The sequence below is a fragment of the Astatotilapia calliptera genome, chromosome 3 (assembly GCF_900246225.1).
Source record: "Astatotilapia calliptera chromosome 3, fAstCal1.2, whole genome shotgun sequence".
In the NCBI taxonomy this organism is placed as follows: domain Eukaryota; kingdom Metazoa; phylum Chordata; class Actinopteri; order Cichliformes; family Cichlidae; genus Astatotilapia; species Astatotilapia calliptera.
Window position 1 is genome coordinate 6614991 of NC_039304.1, and position 19289 is coordinate 6634279.

The following is a 19289-nucleotide window of genomic DNA, read 5'->3' on the forward strand; positions in this document are numbered from 1 at the left end:
TTAAATTGTGTTAAAATGTACAAAACAGTGATGTCATGTTTTGTGACGAGGACCCAGGCACAGAGAGACTTGATGATTTTAAGAATCTTATGATTTAATAAAGAAATTTGCAGACTTGCACAGAGATGGTAAAATTATGATGACTGATAACGGAAACGAAGACAACAGACGATGAGGACAGGGAGGAACAGGGGTTTAAATGCACCAAGGAGACAGTCAGAGAGAACTCGGAACAACTGGAGGCATTTAGGGATGCAGGGATTGACTGAGATGGGGAAGAAGTCTCATTGTGACAAGTAAAGTTTATCTTGCCTGGCTGGGCAGCTCTCCTGGTGCTCAGCACCCCCAAAGCTCTGATCCTAGAATCGCCCCTGTTTCAACTACTTATTGTTTCAAACTTAACTATCTAATAAAATGAACTTAAATGCGAGAGTTGCCTATGACGGCAGCTGCAATCATTGTAGAACTCCACAAACATGACGTGTTGTTTTCCACATGTAAGATCAGCAAACATACAGAAACTTCCTGTTGCCACACACGGCCTCTAAAATCTCTTCCACGCTTTCTGTCTGAAGTCCACTCTCTGTGTCGGATCCACAGGAAACAACAAGATCTTATTAACATGGTTTTCAATGTGTCTCCTTACAAAAAGTCCAACCAATGAACAAATGTGTGTATTTGTGGAGGCCGAACAAAAGCATGACACATTTCTCAGTTTCTATAAACTGGAGTCAAACACAAATATGAAGAGTTTCACTGACAGACTCCAAAATGCCCCCACAGTGGATCAAAGGGAAATCCTACAGTGTGGCCAGAGACTCTTAATGGCTCCAACATCAACACATCCACAATGTTGGATCCAGTTCTGCCTCACAGAGTTACTAAGACACACCCTCTGCCAGCATCACAACAGCTCCACCTGCCTCCTCAGCATCTGTACACCTGAAGAGAAAAGAAAGGCTCCAACAGCTCAAATCTACAAAGGATTCATGAAGTTTCATCCAACAATAACATGTTTGCCTTCCACAGTGTGCTGTTAGACACCACTGTACCTCTGCCATTTCAAAAAGAGCAACTTGGGAACATTTTGGCTCCAAACACTTTGTGTATAAGTTCTTTGTTTTCTTTGTGAAGCCGACAACATCTGGAGCTTTTTGACCCATAGAAACATCATTTTGTTCTTTAGAACAAAACAGCAGATAGTGATTGATTATTCAGTCCCAATCAAACCAATAAAGACAAAAATGCTGATTTTACAGGAACTTTGTTGGAGAAGCTGTAAAGACATGAAACTGGTGGAGATCCCAAACCAGTTGATAGCGCTGGTTATTCCAAATAAAGCTGTTTCCCTTTGAGATGAAAAGGACTTTCTGTCCTGATATATAATAAAGATGTTGTTGTTTTTGAGCCCCTGTATTAAAAGTAGTTTAAAGTCAGCTTGAGTTTGATGTCTTTATGTCAAAGCTGCTCATGATGTTGAGCTGCTGATGGAATAAAAACAGTGAAAAATCTCTTCAATATAAAAGCATGTAGTCCAGACTTAAATGTAGCCTGTTGTTAGCTGAGGTCCACACACAGTGTTTGACAGTGTAAAGTGTGTGAAAGGGCTGCTGGTGGAGCTCACTAGGATGAGCAGGTGACCATGTGCCACGAGGTGGAGAGCAGCTGGCCTGGTTTGATTCTGAGCCGGGCCACGCCCCCTTTCTCTCTCCCTCTGCTTTGCTGTCACTTATCGTCACTGCTCTGTCCAATAAAGCTGAAAAAGGCCCCAAATCAAAGAAACCTGCTGCAGCCTCTGAAATGTCTTCTGTTTCCTTCCAGAGGCCGACGGCTTTTTCACCGTCATACATACATGAAACTATCAAAGCTGACAATCATTTCATTCCAATAACATCTAATGGTACATATATATAGACACAGGACTACAAGTAAATGGCTCTCAGCATCTGGCTGTGGTAACAAATGTCCCTGTTTTGTGTTCAAATTGTGTGCGTGTTTTAGACGTGTGTCACATGTAGAAACACAAAAATCCCACAATGACACAAAGATTGGTTTGACACAACTGTGCAGCTGTAAGTTGTTTCTAATGATTCATTGAAGCTCTTCTAACATTCTGGAGACGATCAGTACATGAATCTGTTCAACACGACAACAATTTGACTCATGAAGCATGAGATTCTGTTTGTCATCTTGTCCAAGTCACTAGTAAGATGAAAGTGATACATAGACTAGTGGACGAATATTATTTTGGAGGACAGATGGTTGCATCATAGAGGAGAAAACAGGACGCTGATGAGGGGTCTTGAATGAGTGAGCTGATTGTTGAGTTTCTGATGTGTGAAGAAGTTTTAACATGGCACACATTTGGTTACATGAGAAGAAAGTCGTTATGTGATGAGACAACAGGGTTATGTTGTGTGGTGTGAGGTGTGTGGCTGAGTGGATGAATGTTTGAGATTAATCTGGCTGATGATTTGTCTTTTGTTGCAAAGTTGAACCTGCCAGTTAGGTTTGGTATGATTTCCCCTCCTGGGATGAAGAACACGTGTCATGACTTAACAAGGCCTTTCTTTCTTTTTTCCTTTTTATTCTGTTACTTTCACAGCACATCTGAACATTTGAACAGGAAGAACTACACAACATGTTGTTGGGAACGGTTGCAAAGTGAGTTTCTCCAAAATTAAAATGGGCTCAGGAGAAAGCCACTTATTGGGACAATTAGGAAGCGAGTCCCTGTCTGAAAGGATTCACCTCTCGTGCAATACAACCAAAAGTCTTCACTAAAACCACTCAATTTGCACACAAAAATCACCCCCTTATACTCTTAAATTCAGCATAAGACCCCTTACGACATCATATAATCACTAAACTATAAATTCCCTACCCCAATCTGCACTTCTCGTCTCTGCTATGCTTCCTCTTCCTGAAAGTCACAGTCACACACACACTCCAGCTAATTTGCATACTGAGTCATCTCTCAAGAAGCTGTAACAACAGAAACATATGTTTAAACATTCCCAACTCATTAAATCATTTTATTTCTTCCAACAGTGATCACTAGTGTTGATCACTCAGTACGAGAGCACTCCTAAGTCACTCTTTTTTAAAACTACTTTAATCCCTTTTTCGTTTTCATAACTCCCTTTGTCATATGGCTTATTCTATTCCTCAATTACAAACTCAAATGTATTTTATTAAACATTCACACCCTTGTATCATTCATACAAAATAGCAAGCTGTTCTTCATTGCCTATGTTTGTGTTCTTAGCTAGGTTTAATCAGTGTCTATGCATTAAACTCCATGAGCTTGTCTTGTCTTTATAAGTTTAATGCATTTTCTGTTTGTGTGTGTGAATTTGCATATGGTGCTTTTACAGTGTGTCAGACTCCTTCATAATTTTGCCTTTAAACAGTCAATTTTCTCCTCCCCAAATTTACTAACCCAAATTCTGATTTCCTACCTTAAATAGCAGCATTCCTTGTCCTCAGCCAGAAGGTAGGGCTCCACTTGCCACTTTCCACCTCCACCCTAGCCCAGCGGTCTTACCCGTCAGGTCCGAGAGTATTCGTGACTGTGCCTGCCTTAGGTTGTCCCAGGGTTTCGAGGTGGGATCTTACCCGTCATGGGCTATCCAGCCTTCCATACTCGCCTGATACGGGGCCCAAGTGGGCAGGGGAGGGAACACACTGGCTCTGGGAATTAAAGGAATGTAAGCTGCTTCCTTCATTGCATCTTATGTTAAACTATCTCTATAATAAGCTATCTCAATTCTGACTCCTTCCCAGAATAATTTCACATATGGCACTTTGTGTATGTGTGTTTTCTATTCATTAATGTAATTGTCAGTTATTGTCTCTCCCGGTCAGGGAACCACATTATTTTCTCTCTTCATTTTACCTTCTTTTGTTTGTTTGTGACATTCTACTTTAGCTCTACTAAACCTTGATGTAAAAACAATACTCCCTTATTTCACGCACACACTCTGCCTTTTGCCTACGCACACACTTCTCTCTCAGACTTCCTCTGTTCACACATCACCTTATATGGGCATGCAAACTTCCTGTCACCCACACCATTTCCTGTTACACACACACCGCACGCAGCTGCTCAGAGCAGCTCAAGCTGCTTTGCTGTTTCTCCAGGCTAATCAAACTTATTTTGTATTTACAATCTACAAACCCTCTGTAATTCTACTAACTTTTGACCTAAAATGTAGCATCATTCACACAATGATTTCATGATCCTCTCACACACACCTTTTAAATAAACTAAACTCTTATAACATCACTCATGCCTCTCTCAAATTAAAAACACTTTCAAACTTTAAAACGTCCTACTTTACATCACCCAAGAAATACCTCTCACACCTTTATTCATCATGTCAAAGCTTCTAGTCACCGCATTCACACTTAAACTGTGACTAGAGTTAAGGAATATAACTCAAAACACAATTTCCTAAGAGTATTTTAGACATGCTTGTCATAATCAAAAAAGCAAGTAAAAAACAAACAAACAAAAAATTGAAACCTCCATTAATTCTCACCGCACACACAAGAAATTGAAAAAATAAAACCCACCAGCAGCTAATGCTGGAGAACAGTTACTACTGAAAGTCATGTGTTAGTCTTAAGTATATACAGTGCACTCAATATATTTATATATCTACATCCAAACTCAGTCAATTACTATACATCCACTACGGCAACTCAAAACTTTATTTATAGTCCTCTAATAAACATAAATGGCATTTGAAACACACACTCAACAATGTTTGCAGCAGTATTTGTAAAACCAACTGTGGCTTAAACAGTTCACTGCTTACTCATTTGCATTTTCACTCACACACACCGTCTAAAAATAGCAGCAGCATTGCCTCAGACTCCTTTCACACAGAGATCTCTTATTACAAAGACGTCTTATATTTACAACTACTGTCAGATCTGTCAGCTTTAGCGCCTAACCAATTTAGACAAATTTCAGTTAACGGTCTAACCGATAAAGTCCAACTTTTTTGTAATCAATTAACCAGTATCTGTCCAACAGTTTCTGGCCTCATTTCTAAAATCCCTAACTCAATTTAAAAGTGTCCAACACCCAAGGTCCAACCTTTGCTGCCCAAAAAAGCGCAGATACCGTTCCAAACGGTAAGGAGATTCTAACTCCTAGTTATTCTGGAGTGCCCCAAACTCCACAGTGACCAACTGACTATCCCTCTTCGAGGACAATGTCTAAGCGTCCTTGACATTGGCAAGCGTTACCTCTGAGCACTGCGCTTCCTACCAGTCCAACTGGCGTTCTAGAATAATTTATAATACTTTGAAACAACAATAAAACACCCAACAAAGTGTAAGACTGAAGCAGGTCCAACCTTATAACCAAAAAATAACCAGATTCCCTAACATACTAAACGGTCCAACCGCATTCAATCATTACCAGCAGTCCAACTGCTTTAAATCCTCAGTACTGTCATGACATTCTCATCAAAATCAAAACAGACATCCACCAGTAACTTCAGTGAGTAGACTTAAATTTTATCATATCCAATTTGGCACACTTTGGAAATAATTCAACAGGTAGTGCCTTACCTTTTGGATAAGCCGGCTTATGCCCACTCACTTAGACCACTGGAATTCATGTCTGCCCGTCAGACCACCTAAGACCCCGGATTTCTCCGTCTAAACCTCCAACTCTCCCTCCTCAATAACCGGACGAAGCCCCCAAATGTTAAGATTCATTATTGAGGAAGGGTACAAGAGGTGATCGAAGAATAACCACACCAATCCGGCCGGGTAAAGTCAAACGAAGATTTTAATGAATACACGCGTGGGAAGACAATTCTGTACGCAGACAGGAAGTAGTCTTCAACTTAATCAAAGCATGAACAGATATTTTATAGCATCAGGGTTTGTTTACTGACGCCCCTTCATACGTCACAGACACATTTTATACATAGATCAGATCAACATCATCATGACTTTTCACCCAGAAAATCATCTCCTATTTTCATGGCTTGGTACTTTCCGTTCTTATCTTAAAATGAATTGTTCCTCTTTCTTGTCGAGACAACAAGAAACGGTTCCTCTTTTACCGAGACAATTTTGTAGTTACAGCCAAACATAACTAACCTCTCCTCTAAATAAATCTAATTTAACGTGTGTGTGTGTGTGTGTGTGTTGACCTCACATGCTCTTTGTGTCACCTCTTCACCTACTGTCTGTGTCTCGTCCTCAAATGCTCTTTCTCAATTCACCTGTTGCACTTCTGACCTTTTACCAGACCAGAAGCTCACTGAGACTATGTGTATGTCTTCTACTAAATAAATGTTTTAACCAAGAACCTCTACTAAAACCTTAATATAAAATGATCTGATATATAAGTGTTTTGTAAGCATGTATTGCAATTCCTTCTCTGGCTCCAAGTCACTTGCACAATAGATTGTCCGAACATCGCGCCGAACAAAGCTTCCGACCCCCAATTAATTGACCGAGCTCCAACTCTTTAATCAGCACAGATATGCATTGTGTATAAAATAGTCATAGCTGCTTAAGGCCTTCTTAAAGCTATCTGTTACATTGTTAAAGCCTCGTCTTAGCCTGCGGCTCAAAATAACTTCCTGCTTCTTTCTGCATACAACTTCCTGTCAGCCTGCAACTCAGTCTTTCTGAAAGAGACACTGTTTAAACCTTGGAATGCAATATCCATGCTGCAGATTATATTATTAATGCAATGACAATTATTTAACAATAGCAGTAAAATAATTTCCCTCCTCGACAAGTCCAACACCTTTTTCCAGTCACATTATTAAAGCAGACAAACTACAAGCTCATTTTCATTCCAACAAGTCATCTTCTGACCTGGACTAACAACACTGGTCTCTATGTGCAGCTGGCTGTGAGACCAGTGCTCAGGGAGCGTCTACAAAGTGCAACACTGAAAGAACATCACACACTCATTTGCTTCCATCATCCAACCTGAAGAGGAAACAGAGACGGCTCCCCTTCAAAGTAAAAGCTGCTCCTTTTGGACACAGTATCAAAGAAAGTCTACAGTATAACACAGAAAAGACAGAAAAAAGTTTTGGTTGTTTTTAAATTGTGCAGAAATGAAACTACACTAAGCTCAATTATGTGACAGACATTTCATCCCATGTCAGTTTGGCCTCATCCTGGGCCGGATTATCCAGCACACACTCTGACCACAGGCCCAGGGGCCACGCACAGCTGGGCTCCATCCAAGAGACAGCAAACAAACCAACACAATAATAAAAAGCACCATGTGATCTTCTTACATCTTCAAGACAAACATAGTAAAAACATGAGCATATTTGTTTCCTGATAAAATGATGTGACAGGTAGAACAGAGTAAAGTGGTGGTGTTACAGCCTTTCTCCCCTCTGCTGCCGAGGCTGTTAGTCTCTCCCAAACTCAGCTACAGGACTTCCAAATGAATGAAAGCAGCAGAAGTGGCTTTACAAATGAAAGAGGAAGAGGAGAAGAAGAGGAGAGGGAGGCCACCCTGACCATCACTCCAGCTGAAAACATCACACTTCCATTAAAGTTGGTGAGAAAATGTTGAGCAGGATGAGCTGCTGGCTAATCTGGAGGCTGTAGCAGCAGCTCACAGTCACAGTGGATTTCCACTCATGAAAAAGCTCCGGCTGCTTCATTTCTCATCTCATATCAGAGACTTTAAAGCTTCACTGAAGCTGTACTGTGATGCTTCCATATCCCAGTGAGGCCTCCATAATGATTTCAGCTGTTCTGTACACACACTGTGTGCCCTGTATGGCTCAAAGTCTCTGCAGCCTGTTTTTATCTGCTATCATCAGATCTTCATCATCCTCATTCACATCCCTCACACACTCTACAGCCTCATCAGCACTGACTTCATCTTCACTGACTGATGGAGCACAACATGAACCTGTGGAGGCTGAAACACTGTCCTGTCAAACATCTCCCCGTCACCACTCCACTTCTGTCAGCCTTTAAATGAACCCTGCTCAAGTCTGTCACTTCTGTTTGGAGCCAAACGAGGTTAAAGATTACGCCACTACATTCTTGTCTAGAAAATATTAAAGTGTATTTGGTGACACACAAAAAAGGGTAAAAGTATAGTTTGGGTCCACACATGTCCAAACCCTGGTGTGTAGGCCTACTTAGTATTGAGAAAAGCCCACTAAAAGAACGCCCACCAGACCAAAGCAATGGTTTTGACTTGATCAGCATTAACCCCGCCCCCTGACTTTGATGGGTGAAGCTGACAAATAAAATGTATTTATGAACAGCGATGCAGGGCCAGGAGTAGCAACGTGAATTAAATAAATACATCATTAAATAATTCATTAAATGTGTCAGTAAAATAATTAAAATAGAAAACAAACCAATAATTGATTAAATATGTAATTAACTAATTAGAATTGCACATAAATAAATAATGAATTATTTTAAATGAAATTAACCGATAATTCATTATCAATATATTTTTTTAATTAATTACTGAAATAAATGATTCATTAGTGATGTATTTATTTAATAAACCATAAAATTATTGCTACTTTACTCAAAATAATTTTAAGACATCAATATTAGAGGCTAAGTTATGATAATGAATACATGCAACTATAACTGATGACATAAGAATTTGGATTTTTAAGCTAAAGCGAAGCTGCTGACTCACTTGGCATGTTACTCTCAAATCCTCCCTAATAACAATAACATAATTACACTTTAGCCACAAGAGGGCAGCAGCATTAATACAAGTCACGTGTATATAAAGGTACAGTGATTATATTACAGTGATTTTGACAAAAACAAAACAGAAGTTGATGGCAGTGTGTTTTCCATAACATACCAACCAAATTAAATAATAAAAACTTTATAACTTACAGAGCTTTTTTAGAGGCTTTGACCACTGGCAGCAGCCTCAGAAGAGCCTTCTCTGAAGCAGAGTATTTCTTCAGGTCAAACACGTCCAGATCTTTTTCTGATGACAGTAAGATGAAGACCAGAGCTGACCACTGAGCAGGAGACAGTTTATCTGTGGAGAGACGTCCTGAACTCAGGGACTGTTGGATCTCCTCCACTAGAGAACGATCATTCAGTTCATTCAGACAGTGAAACAGATTGATGCTTTTCTCTGCAGACAGATTCTCACTGAGCTTCTCCTTGATGTACTGAACTGCTTCCTGATTGGTCTGTGAGCTACTTCCTGTCTGTGTCAGCAGACCTCGTAGGAGAGTCTGATTGGTCTGCATTGAAAGACCCAGGAGGAAGCGGAGGAACAAGTCCAGGTGTCCATTTGGACTCTGTAAGGCCTTGTTCACAGCACTCTGGTGGAGAGATTGGAGTTTTGGTTTATCAAATAGTTTAGACCACATGGACGTTGTTTGTTGTTCTTCCAGCAGATTGAGTCCAGAGTTGATGAAGGTCAGGTGGACATGAAGAGCAGCCAGAAACTCCTGAACACTGAGATGAACAAAGCAGAACACCTTGTTCTGGTACAGTTGTTTCTCCTCTTTAAAGATCTGTGTGAACACTCCTGAGTACACTGAGGCTGCTCTGATATTGATGCCACACTCTGTCAGGTCTGGTTCATAGAAGATCAGGTTTCCTTTCTGCAGCTGATCAAAAGCCAGTTTTCCCAGAGACTCAATTATCTTCCTGCTCTCTGGACTCCAGTGTGGATCTGTCTCAGCTCCTCCATCATATTTGATCCTCTTGACTTTGGCCTGAACCACCAGGAAGTGGATGTACATCTCAGTCAGGGTCTTGGGCAGCGCTCCTCCCTCTCTGGTTTCCAGCACATCCTCCAGAACTGTAGCAGTGATCCAGCAGAAGACTGGGATGTGACACATGATGTGGAGGCTTCGAGCTTTCTTGATGTGGGAGATGATCCTGCTGGCCTGCTCCTCATCTCTGAATCTCTTCCTGAAGTACTCCTCCTTCTGTGGGTCAGTGAACCCTCTGACCTCTGTCACCATGTCGACACACTGAGGAGGGATCTGATTGGCTGCTGCAGGTCGTGTTGTTATCCAAAGGCGAGCAGAAGGGAGCAGGTTCCCTCTGATGAGGTTTGTCAGCAGCTCATCCAATGAGGTGGACTTTCTTGTTTCAGTCAGGATTTTAGTTTTGTTGAAGTCCAAATGAAGTCGACACTCATCCAGACCATCAAGTATGAACACAACCTGGAAGTCTTCAAGCCTGCAGATTCCTGATTCGTTAGTTTGATTAAAGAAGTGATGAACAAGTTCCACCAAGCTGAACTTTTCCTCTTTCAGCACATTCAGCTCTCTGAAAGTGAATGGAAATATGAACTGGATGTCCTGGTTGGCTTTGTCTTCAGCCCAGTCCAGGCTGTATTTCTGTGTTAAGACTGTTTTCCCAATGCCAGCCACTCCCTTTGTCAGCACTGTTCTGATTGGTTCGTCTCTTCCAGGTGAGGCTTTAAAGATGTCTTCTTGTCTGATTGTTGTTTCTGGTCTGTCTGGTTTCCTGGATGCTGTTTCAATCTGTCTGACCTCATGTTCATCATTGACCTCTGCAGTCCCTCCCTCTGTGATGTAGAGCTCTGTGTAGATCTGATTCAGGAGGGTTGGGCTTCCTGCTTTAGCGATGCCCTCAAACACACACTGGAACTTCTTCTTCAGTTGGGCTTTAAGTTCACGTTTACGGAGTGAAGCAAATATTTCTGAAGGTAAGAAATTCAGAAAAAAATATTATATAATAAATATCATAGCCTTTCAGTACCCTGAAAGGATGAATGTCTATTGGTCCATTTCTTGAGCCATTAGGAAAGATCAATATTCAGTCTTTAGAGAAATTCTCTTACTGCTCTGCAGATGGTCAGCCATCTCATGCTGCTTAAGTCTCCTCAAGAAGTGGAGTGTGATCTTCAGAAATGCTTCTCTGCAGCTCTTTCTTTCATCTTCATCCTCTCCTTCAAACATCTCCTCATCCTCCATCTGGCTCTTTAAAGTTTCTGGGTGATCTGGACTCAGAACCTTCTGGATCTTCTTCAGCTCGTTCTTCACAAACATGGTGATGTTGTCCTCCAGCCGCTGGAAAAGAAGACTATATGAATTACCCAGTGGTAAATGGACTGGTTCTTATATAGCTCTCTTTGATACTCTGTGCACACAAAGCATTTATACAACATGCCTCATTCAACCAAGCACATTGTTCTATGCTTAAATACTTTCTTTCACACTCTGATGGATGCATCAGAGGGCAGCTTGGGTTTAGTACGTTACCCAGTACATTTGCCAGCCAGGGTTTGATTCACAAACCTTCTGACTAGTAGCTGACCTGCTCACCTCCTGAGCTACAGTCACCCCAATCTGACTGAAATCATGGAGCCCAAACTCTGACTTATGTTGGACACACTGACAATCCTCTGGTCCACAAAGTGCAGCATAGAGGTGACTGAAAAGAACAAATGTAAACGTAGTACTACAAACCATAACCACAGAGTCCAGGTGTGTTTGATGCTGCTGTGCAGACTGACCAGTGGAAACCTCTGCTCTCTGCTGGTCCACTCTGTGGAGGAGTAATGTATAATTAGCTCGTGTTATGTCTGTCCACACACAGACACAAGCTAAAGGTCCATGAAGTGATGTTTGGATGGGTTCAGTCAATCAGATGACTGTCATGGTGAAGCTTTGCTAGTCCTGCTGATCCCACTGAGAATTAACAACTCAGTTTCCAGATGTCTGTAGTTTTCTGCTCAGTTTCTTTAGTCCCAACAGCTCTTACCATCTCCTGCATAAAGCTTTCCCTCCATGCTCAGATGCCCTGGAACAAGGTGCTCTCTTTATATCAGTGACTGGTTTAAAGGGACAACTTGCAGTGCTCGCCAAACTTTGTGTCAGCAAAAGTAGTTCTAATGTTTCTTACATTTATTACATTTTTACATTTTTGCACACACAAATCAATGAACGCAAAAACATAAACTTTTCAGATATTTTGTTTTACAATGTTACAAAACTCAGTTCACAACTACACAGTCTGATTTACAAGTACAAAATATTTATGACCACAGTTTGAGCCGATGTATGTCCCGAGTCTGTGGACTCAGTGGTTTTGTTTTGATTGTTATTGTCTTTTGTTACAATTTCATTCTGATTAAGATTTTCTAGTTCTGAGGTTTTGGTTTCTGTGTTCCCTCTGTACTGTGTTAGTATTGTGTCTCTGTTCACTTCCTGTTTTATTTTGACAGTGCCATGTCCTACGTTAGTGTGTCTACTTTTGCTTCAATAATTGATCAATGATCAATACTTTTTTCAGTAGAGGTTATCTTAGCTTCTGCACAGGCCATCTCCACTGCACTTCACCGTTTCAATAAAGCTCACTCACTTCACAGCAGTGTTGGCATCTTGGGTCCTTTATTAAATTCAACATGGCTCGCCCCGCTAGCCGTGACATAAGATGTGAAAACAATATCCAAAAAACACGAGGGACAAACAGGGAATAGTTTTAAGGTGCAGGGCCAACAAACTGAGTCTAGCCATGAACTCAGAGTTGATTGAATTAGCATTTTGAATTGGCTGATCTGAGCAATCAAGTCTATGTTCACTTTGAGTTAAGATTATACGTGATTGATGGAAAAGAAAAAAGCCGTCATCAGCAACTGATTCTGATTTAGCAGGTTTTCAAATCTAAACGGTACCCATCCCTAGCTGGCTGTAGTTAAACCTTTACTTAAAAAGCATCCCTAGACCCAGCTGTCTTAGCTAATTATAGGCCAATCTCCAACCTGACAATCCTTGAAAGAGTAGTTGGGGGGAGACAATCAGAGGGGCAGTGTGATGATCTTAGGTTACAAACTACCGCAGTCAAGTCATTAAGGGAAACAGGATCAAACTGCTCTAAGACAGCTGAGCACACAGGAGAAAGACTCGGATCTGAGGCAGCAGTTGGCGAGACAAGAGCCCTAATAGATAGAAGCTTGTTAAAAATGCTAAAAAATCATCACAAATACTTGGTGAAGAAATGACTCTGACATTGTCACGTGAACGAAGAAAACGATTGAGGACATTAAAAAGTACCTGAGGCCTGTGACTGTTTACTGACACTAAGTTTAAGACTAACTGTGTCTGCAGTTTTTACAGCTTCTTGGTGAGCAGAAAGACAGAAAGTCTTTAAAATCTGTAGAGAAACATACAATCTGTCCTTTTTCCATCTCCTTTTGGCGCGTCTACAGTCACGTCTAAGGGAGCGCGTATGTTCATTCAGCTTGAACATTTTGTGCTACAAAATGTCTGCAACAAGACCAACTCACATCTTCACAACACCAAGAATTTTTCCCCTTTACTTTGGAGAAACTGAGAAGCCAATAGGATTGTAGCTCAAACTTGCCCACAGTCCTGCTTCATCACTGCTCACTCCTACCTGTGTTGGTGCTGAGTGGACAGTCATAGCCTGCTGCTAGCATGAATGCTAAACGTACTGCTGTGGATGATCAGCAGAAAAACATGTGGTCAGTTTGACTGTTTGCTGTATTTCAAGTCTTTTTCTCAGTTCGTCTGTATTCAAAGTGCATTCGGGGCTTTAGCTGACAGCTCTTTGTGCTAACAAACTAAACTCTCTTAGTTTAAGCCAACAGACTTTACCAAACACAAAGCCTGCTGCTGCCTCCATGGGTTAGCTTGTGTGACTGGTGTTTACACCAATGAAATCTAAATCACACTAATGTGTCCTCCAAGGTGTTTGGTGGGAGCACTGAGTGAAACATAAGAGCTCTGGTAAAATAACAAACAGGGCTGTGAGAGCAACTGAAGTGATAAAAATACTGTTTAAAGATAAAAAACACTTTGATGTTCTCTCGTCACCTAACAAAGTCCAAACCCTGTGAACTATTTTAGCTTTAATAACTGTGGATTCAGGTATCCTGAACCCATCTTTGGACATTTGTAATGAAATATTTTAAAACTCCATCAGAGACTCCTGATGTGGCTGTTTGGAGAAGGAAAAGAGGGACAAAGTGGAGCGTCGAGCTGAGGCTTCATTCACTGCAAACCTACAGTTATGTTTCCTTATTTCTGCTGTTTGCATGTTCACAGCTGAAATAAAGCTGCCTCTTTGACTTCATCCTGTTGTGTTTGGGGCCAATCCTGCCTGCCACACAGCGCTACAGGACAAAGTCTAAGATTTTTATCTTTTTAATGAATTTTTGGTCATATTTATCCAGGAAAACACAAACATGTAAAGGAGTCATCACAGGTCTCTGACCTCGTTGGTTCAGGTTCAGCACTGAAGTTTGGAGGGTAACCTTTGGACCCATCACTCCTCACAGACGGACAGCTGGATCCTGCAGACTGTGACCTCTGACCTCTGCAGACACAAACATGTTTTATTCAATGATCAATTCTCTGATAAAGTGATTGAAGCAGCTGTGGTCACACAGACTGCAGATAATGCAGCTGTTTCCTGTCAGTAACAGTCCTCTTAGATTAGAGTTCAGCTTTTTACAGGAAAACAAATGTCCCTGAATGCAACAGTGAGACACAGTCTGCCTGTGTGGCTGTGATAGCTGCCGTTAGGAGCGCTCATGTGTTTGCAGTTAGACGAGGAGATGTTACCATCATGGACACGTTAACAAATCCTGCAGCATCACGTGGCACAAACACTTTGTGTTCCTGTCATCTGCAAGCAACAGGAAGTTCATTAATAAAGGCGGGATGGAGACGCGACTGTGATGGTTCTCCTTCATCCAGCTGTTACACACATCTGGGCTCACAGGACGAGCCTTTGTCTAATACAGCAGCTGCTCTCTGAACACTTTTCTGAAGAGGAGCTGCACAAACCTTTGTTTGCTTTCTAGAGCAGCGTATCAAAGTCAAACTACCCACTGCTAGCAGCTGTTTCTATCATAGTTTAGGATCCAGGTGTGTGAGGTCTAAATTTACACCTCTGATTAAAATACATAGTTAAAAACAGCCAATTGTGTCCAAATGTGTCTTAAACCAGATAAACTGACAGTTACAGCTGAGCCTGTGTGTCCTTGGAGACACTGCTCTGCTACAGAGATGCATTTTAGAAACCAGGAAACATCAAAATCATTTAAATCAGAGAGTTCTTGTTACTAACAGCTCACCTCTCTGCAGCAGAGACTTTGAAATTAATGAAGTCATCTTTAGACGCGTCACTCTTACAGGACACAGAGCTGGGTGGAGGTCCAGGCGGGTTCCTGTGAATAATGATGGAGCAGTGATGTGAGTGCTGAGCTGTGACATGGAGAAGAGTCATGGACAGTTAGAGATGGTCATCTCACCTCTGAGCTTTGGTCTGGCTCTCATGTTCCCCACACAGAGTGCTTTTAGAGGGAGGGACTCCCTCCTCTCTGTCCTCACACTGATCCATGCTGCTCAATTCACATCAGCTCACACACACTTTCTACCTTCACCTGCAGAGGAAACACAAATCAGCCCAGCGACACACTGACTGACCCACTCATGATGATTAATTCAGACACGTTTTAATCCCCAAAAGTTGATTCTGTTCATCTGGATGTTTTCAGTGGGAGAAACGTTTCATGACTCATCCAGGTGACTCCTTCAGTCTCAGCTGACTGCAGGTTTCCAACCTTATAAACAGGACATTTGCACAATGGCTGGGAGGTCATGACCATTGATCAACAACCACTGATCAATGGCCATGAGTCCCATTCACAGAGAGTTGGGGAATGTCTGCAATCACAGCATTACTAACCTAACCCTTACCTGGATGATTGAGCATCCAGACACTTTTTAATATTTTACTAATTTAATAATTTAATTTAATTTAATTTAATTAATTTAACTAATTTAATAATTTACTAATTTCTGAAGCTTTTTACCAACTTTGTTCAAATTGGTCTGCTGTCATTTTATTGTTGACAAAAAGAGACTTTGAGTTTGAGTGTTGACGTTTCCATGTGGGACTGTTGCTGCAACACCAGGATGTTACTACAGAATACACTTTATATTGTGAGCACTTGGATGTTAGTCCAGTGGTCCTAAACTGACACACCTGCACCTGGATTCATTCTGACCAGATTTTAGCCCAACAGTGTTTCATACTTAATACATCAGACACAAACTCTGCAGCTGTCATTGTGTGCAGTGTGTGTGCAGTGTGTGTGCAGTGTGTGTGCAGTGTGTGTGCAGTGAGTGTGCAGCGGGACACCGTGTCCTATGAGTGTTATACTACAATAAACAGAGCCTGACCGCGGGCATAAAGAGGGCAAAAACCCACTTATGCTCTAAAGATTCAGTTCTATTTCTCTTCAAATGAGCCTCAGAGCATGTGGAGGGTCATTGAACGCATCACAGATTACCTCAAGAACAACAGGCTGAAGAACATAAAACAAATGCAGAGTTTCTGTCTGACGGTTTGAACATGAAACAGGAATTATTGAGCAAAAACGGCCAGTTTACTAACTCTGTGGAATTCATGAACTAACATCAGCGCATTCACCTACAATACACGAATAAATATCACCAGCTAAACTGAAAAAGGAAAAAACCTGCATACAAATACGACAGCAGACTATAGCGAACAAGCAGAGAAATGCATTTTATAGATGAAGTGTTGGGAGCGACTTCTGAAAAGCAACTCTTTCGTAATTTCGACTTATTAACTTGGAATTTTGAGAAAACTAACTGTCAATCAGTAATTTACGTGAATGACGTAATTTCTTTGTTACCCGGAAGCTGAAGCCCTCAGCTACAAATGCTACAGCTAAGATACCAGAATTACAGCCAGTCATAAATGCACAAATTGCTGATTATTGTCTGTGTGGCTTCACAAATGATGAAGTCCTTCTGTTATTAGCTGAATCACATGGCGTTAATATCAGCTAACGTACTCTCGAAAGCCGATTTGTTGCGATGCGGTTTTGAGTGCGCATTGTAGCTAGATTACTGATTGGCAGAACTAACTCAAAATTTCGAGCAACTTTTCTCAACATTTCGAGTTAATAAGTCGAAATTTCGAGAATGGATCCTTTTTTGTGGCGGAAACGGGCTTCCGTAACAGACTGATGGAGGCAGGAGAAGCTGCCTACAGACATCAGTCAGTGGATCCACAGTAACATCGACTCTGAGTTCAGCTGCTGATCATCAACTGTTTCTGTCTCGTTCCCAGACTCTGATCTCACATAAAACGAAGCAGATTTATGCTGAAACTAAGCTGCACACAGCTGATGTCAGCCAGGAAAACATTACAGACTGCTAACGTTACCTTAACATGGAGACGATCAACTGCACCACAACATTCACGAAAGCGAAAGTAAAAGCGACGGAAGGAAACGCCCAGAGAGGCGTTTGAGGGACGGTCAGAGTCAGGAACCTCAGAAACGCATCAGGCTGGAGTTTAATTCTGTTTTCATCTTTAGAAACATCTGGAAATAGTTATAAAAATGCTGCGTAATAAAGAAAAATAGTGTAGATTAGTTTGAGTTGTGTTTAGCTGAGCTGTGTCTTTAATCTGAAGTTCATTTTGTGGAGGAGCAGCAAGACTTTCAGTGTTACTCTCAGAGAAAGCCTCCCAAATGTCTGTTGTCTTAATAGTGGAATTATCTGGAAAATGAACCAGTTCTTATGAGCTGCTTTTCTGTATGAGCAGTCAAAGCATTTTATACAGCGTGCTTCATTCACACAAGCACTTCTTTTTCTAACAATGACACTATGATGGATGCATCGGAGAGCAAGTCGGGGTTCCATATCTCGCCCAAGGATACCGTGGTGTGCAGACTGGAGCAGCCAGGGATCAAACCTCCAACCTTCCAGTTAGTAATTCTACCTGCTGAGCTACAGTCTGTACTTCCTGAACAACACACACTCCTTTTGTTTCTTTATTTCCAGTAGCAACCAGGACCATAATGAACCCTGACTCCAACAGACACTCAGGATCCACCTGCCCAGTAAGTCACCCGCTAACTGCAACTATCAGAGCCCTGACCTTCTGCAGAGACGAGTCACACTGAACACAGCAAGTGTCCCTGCTCTCAGATACAAAACCTGCCTTTAAAAGTTCAGAGTAATGAAATCAGCAGTTCTGATTCTAGAATTTGTAGTCTCACACACTTTTGTTGTTTTGGTTCACATCGGTTGATATTCTGCTGCAAACAACTAATGAGAACATTTTATAAACCTTTGAGTGTCCATCAGGATCCTGTAGAAACAGCTTCCATCTCAAATACTAAACATCATTATTTACATTCTGTTTACTTATTTTTAAAGTCACTCTAGCACAGATTTCTTTAGCCGAATGTCTTTCTGTGTCTTCCATACAAACATTAAACATGAAACAATCTAAATAGTAATACACAACAACCACTGCAGAAATAAATAAAATAAAACCAAACACAATCCAGACATGAATACACAAATATATTTAAATCTATGTATTTATACATTTTAATATGATGTAAAAGAACACAAATACAAAACCTATCAAACTACCAATATATAAAAAAACAAGATCAGAATCAGAATCAGAGAGACTTGATTTATCCCCAAGGGGCAATTAACCAACACCAGGGCAGCATGACGTTGAAGATAAGCACAATAAGAGTGAGATAATAAATACACAGTATATACAGTTATAAAATTACATAGTTTTAAAATTAAAGTGACTGAAAGGTGAATAAATAACTGTAAGTGACTAAAAGTGAGTAAAGTGTTGGTAGTATAAGAGTGTAGTTTATGTTTCTGGTGTGGGAAATGTTCTTATCAGCTGAGTTAAAAAGCAGAGTGGCTTTGGGGACAAAGGTGGGGCTCCTCCTCCTCTCAGTCCTGCAGGAAATGCAGCGGAGGTGTCGCCCAGAGGGGAGCCGTTGAAATGCAGGGTGAAGAATGTGAGAGGAGTCGTTGATGATTTTGGCTGCCTGTCTAAGGGCCTGTTGATGAAAACCTGAGCCAGAGTTCTGACAGGCAGGCCAATGATTTTAGAGCACACTGATGCTGCAGTCTGTTCCTGTATGAAGGCTGAGGGAGTGGGACCAGCAGGTGATGGAGAAGGTCATGATGCTTTCCAGGAAGGCGTAGTAAAAAGTCATCATGATGGGTGTGCTGACTCCAATTAAAAAAAAACCATTTTAATGTGAAAATTTAAAAAAAAATAAATCTAGTCATGACCTGTGTAGTATGTTAACAATATTGGAAGTAAAAATAATTTGAACTCCAATTTCGAAAACACAACTTACTTTTTTCTTCTTTTTTTTTTATAAAGCTCTGACTTGTATTATGAGCATGAGTCTGTGGTCTGGGAGAGAGTCCTGTCTGCAAAATATAGTATATAACGACCAATGC

The 19289-nt window shown here is 41.1% G+C and overlaps 2 protein-coding genes across 4 annotated transcripts in view; both read right to left on the minus strand.

The window, feature by feature from the left end:
• The window catches only part of LOC113017624 (protein NLRC3-like), a 159567-nt gene that overhangs the window by 88991 nt on the left and 51287 nt on the right, over window positions 1–19289 (minus strand). The window lies entirely within an intron of this gene.
• Window positions 8868–12709, minus strand: LOC113017767 (NLR family CARD domain-containing protein 3-like). Its single transcript, XM_026160886.1, has 3 exons — window positions 11457–12709; window positions 10829–11057; window positions 8868–10687 (listed from the first exon to the last, which is right to left on the minus strand). Exons 1-3 carry the CDS (start codon window positions 11457–11459, stop codon window positions 8883–8885), a joined length of 2037 nt encoding a protein of 678 aa, XP_026016671.1. The 5' UTR covers window positions 11460–12709; the 3' UTR covers window positions 8868–8882.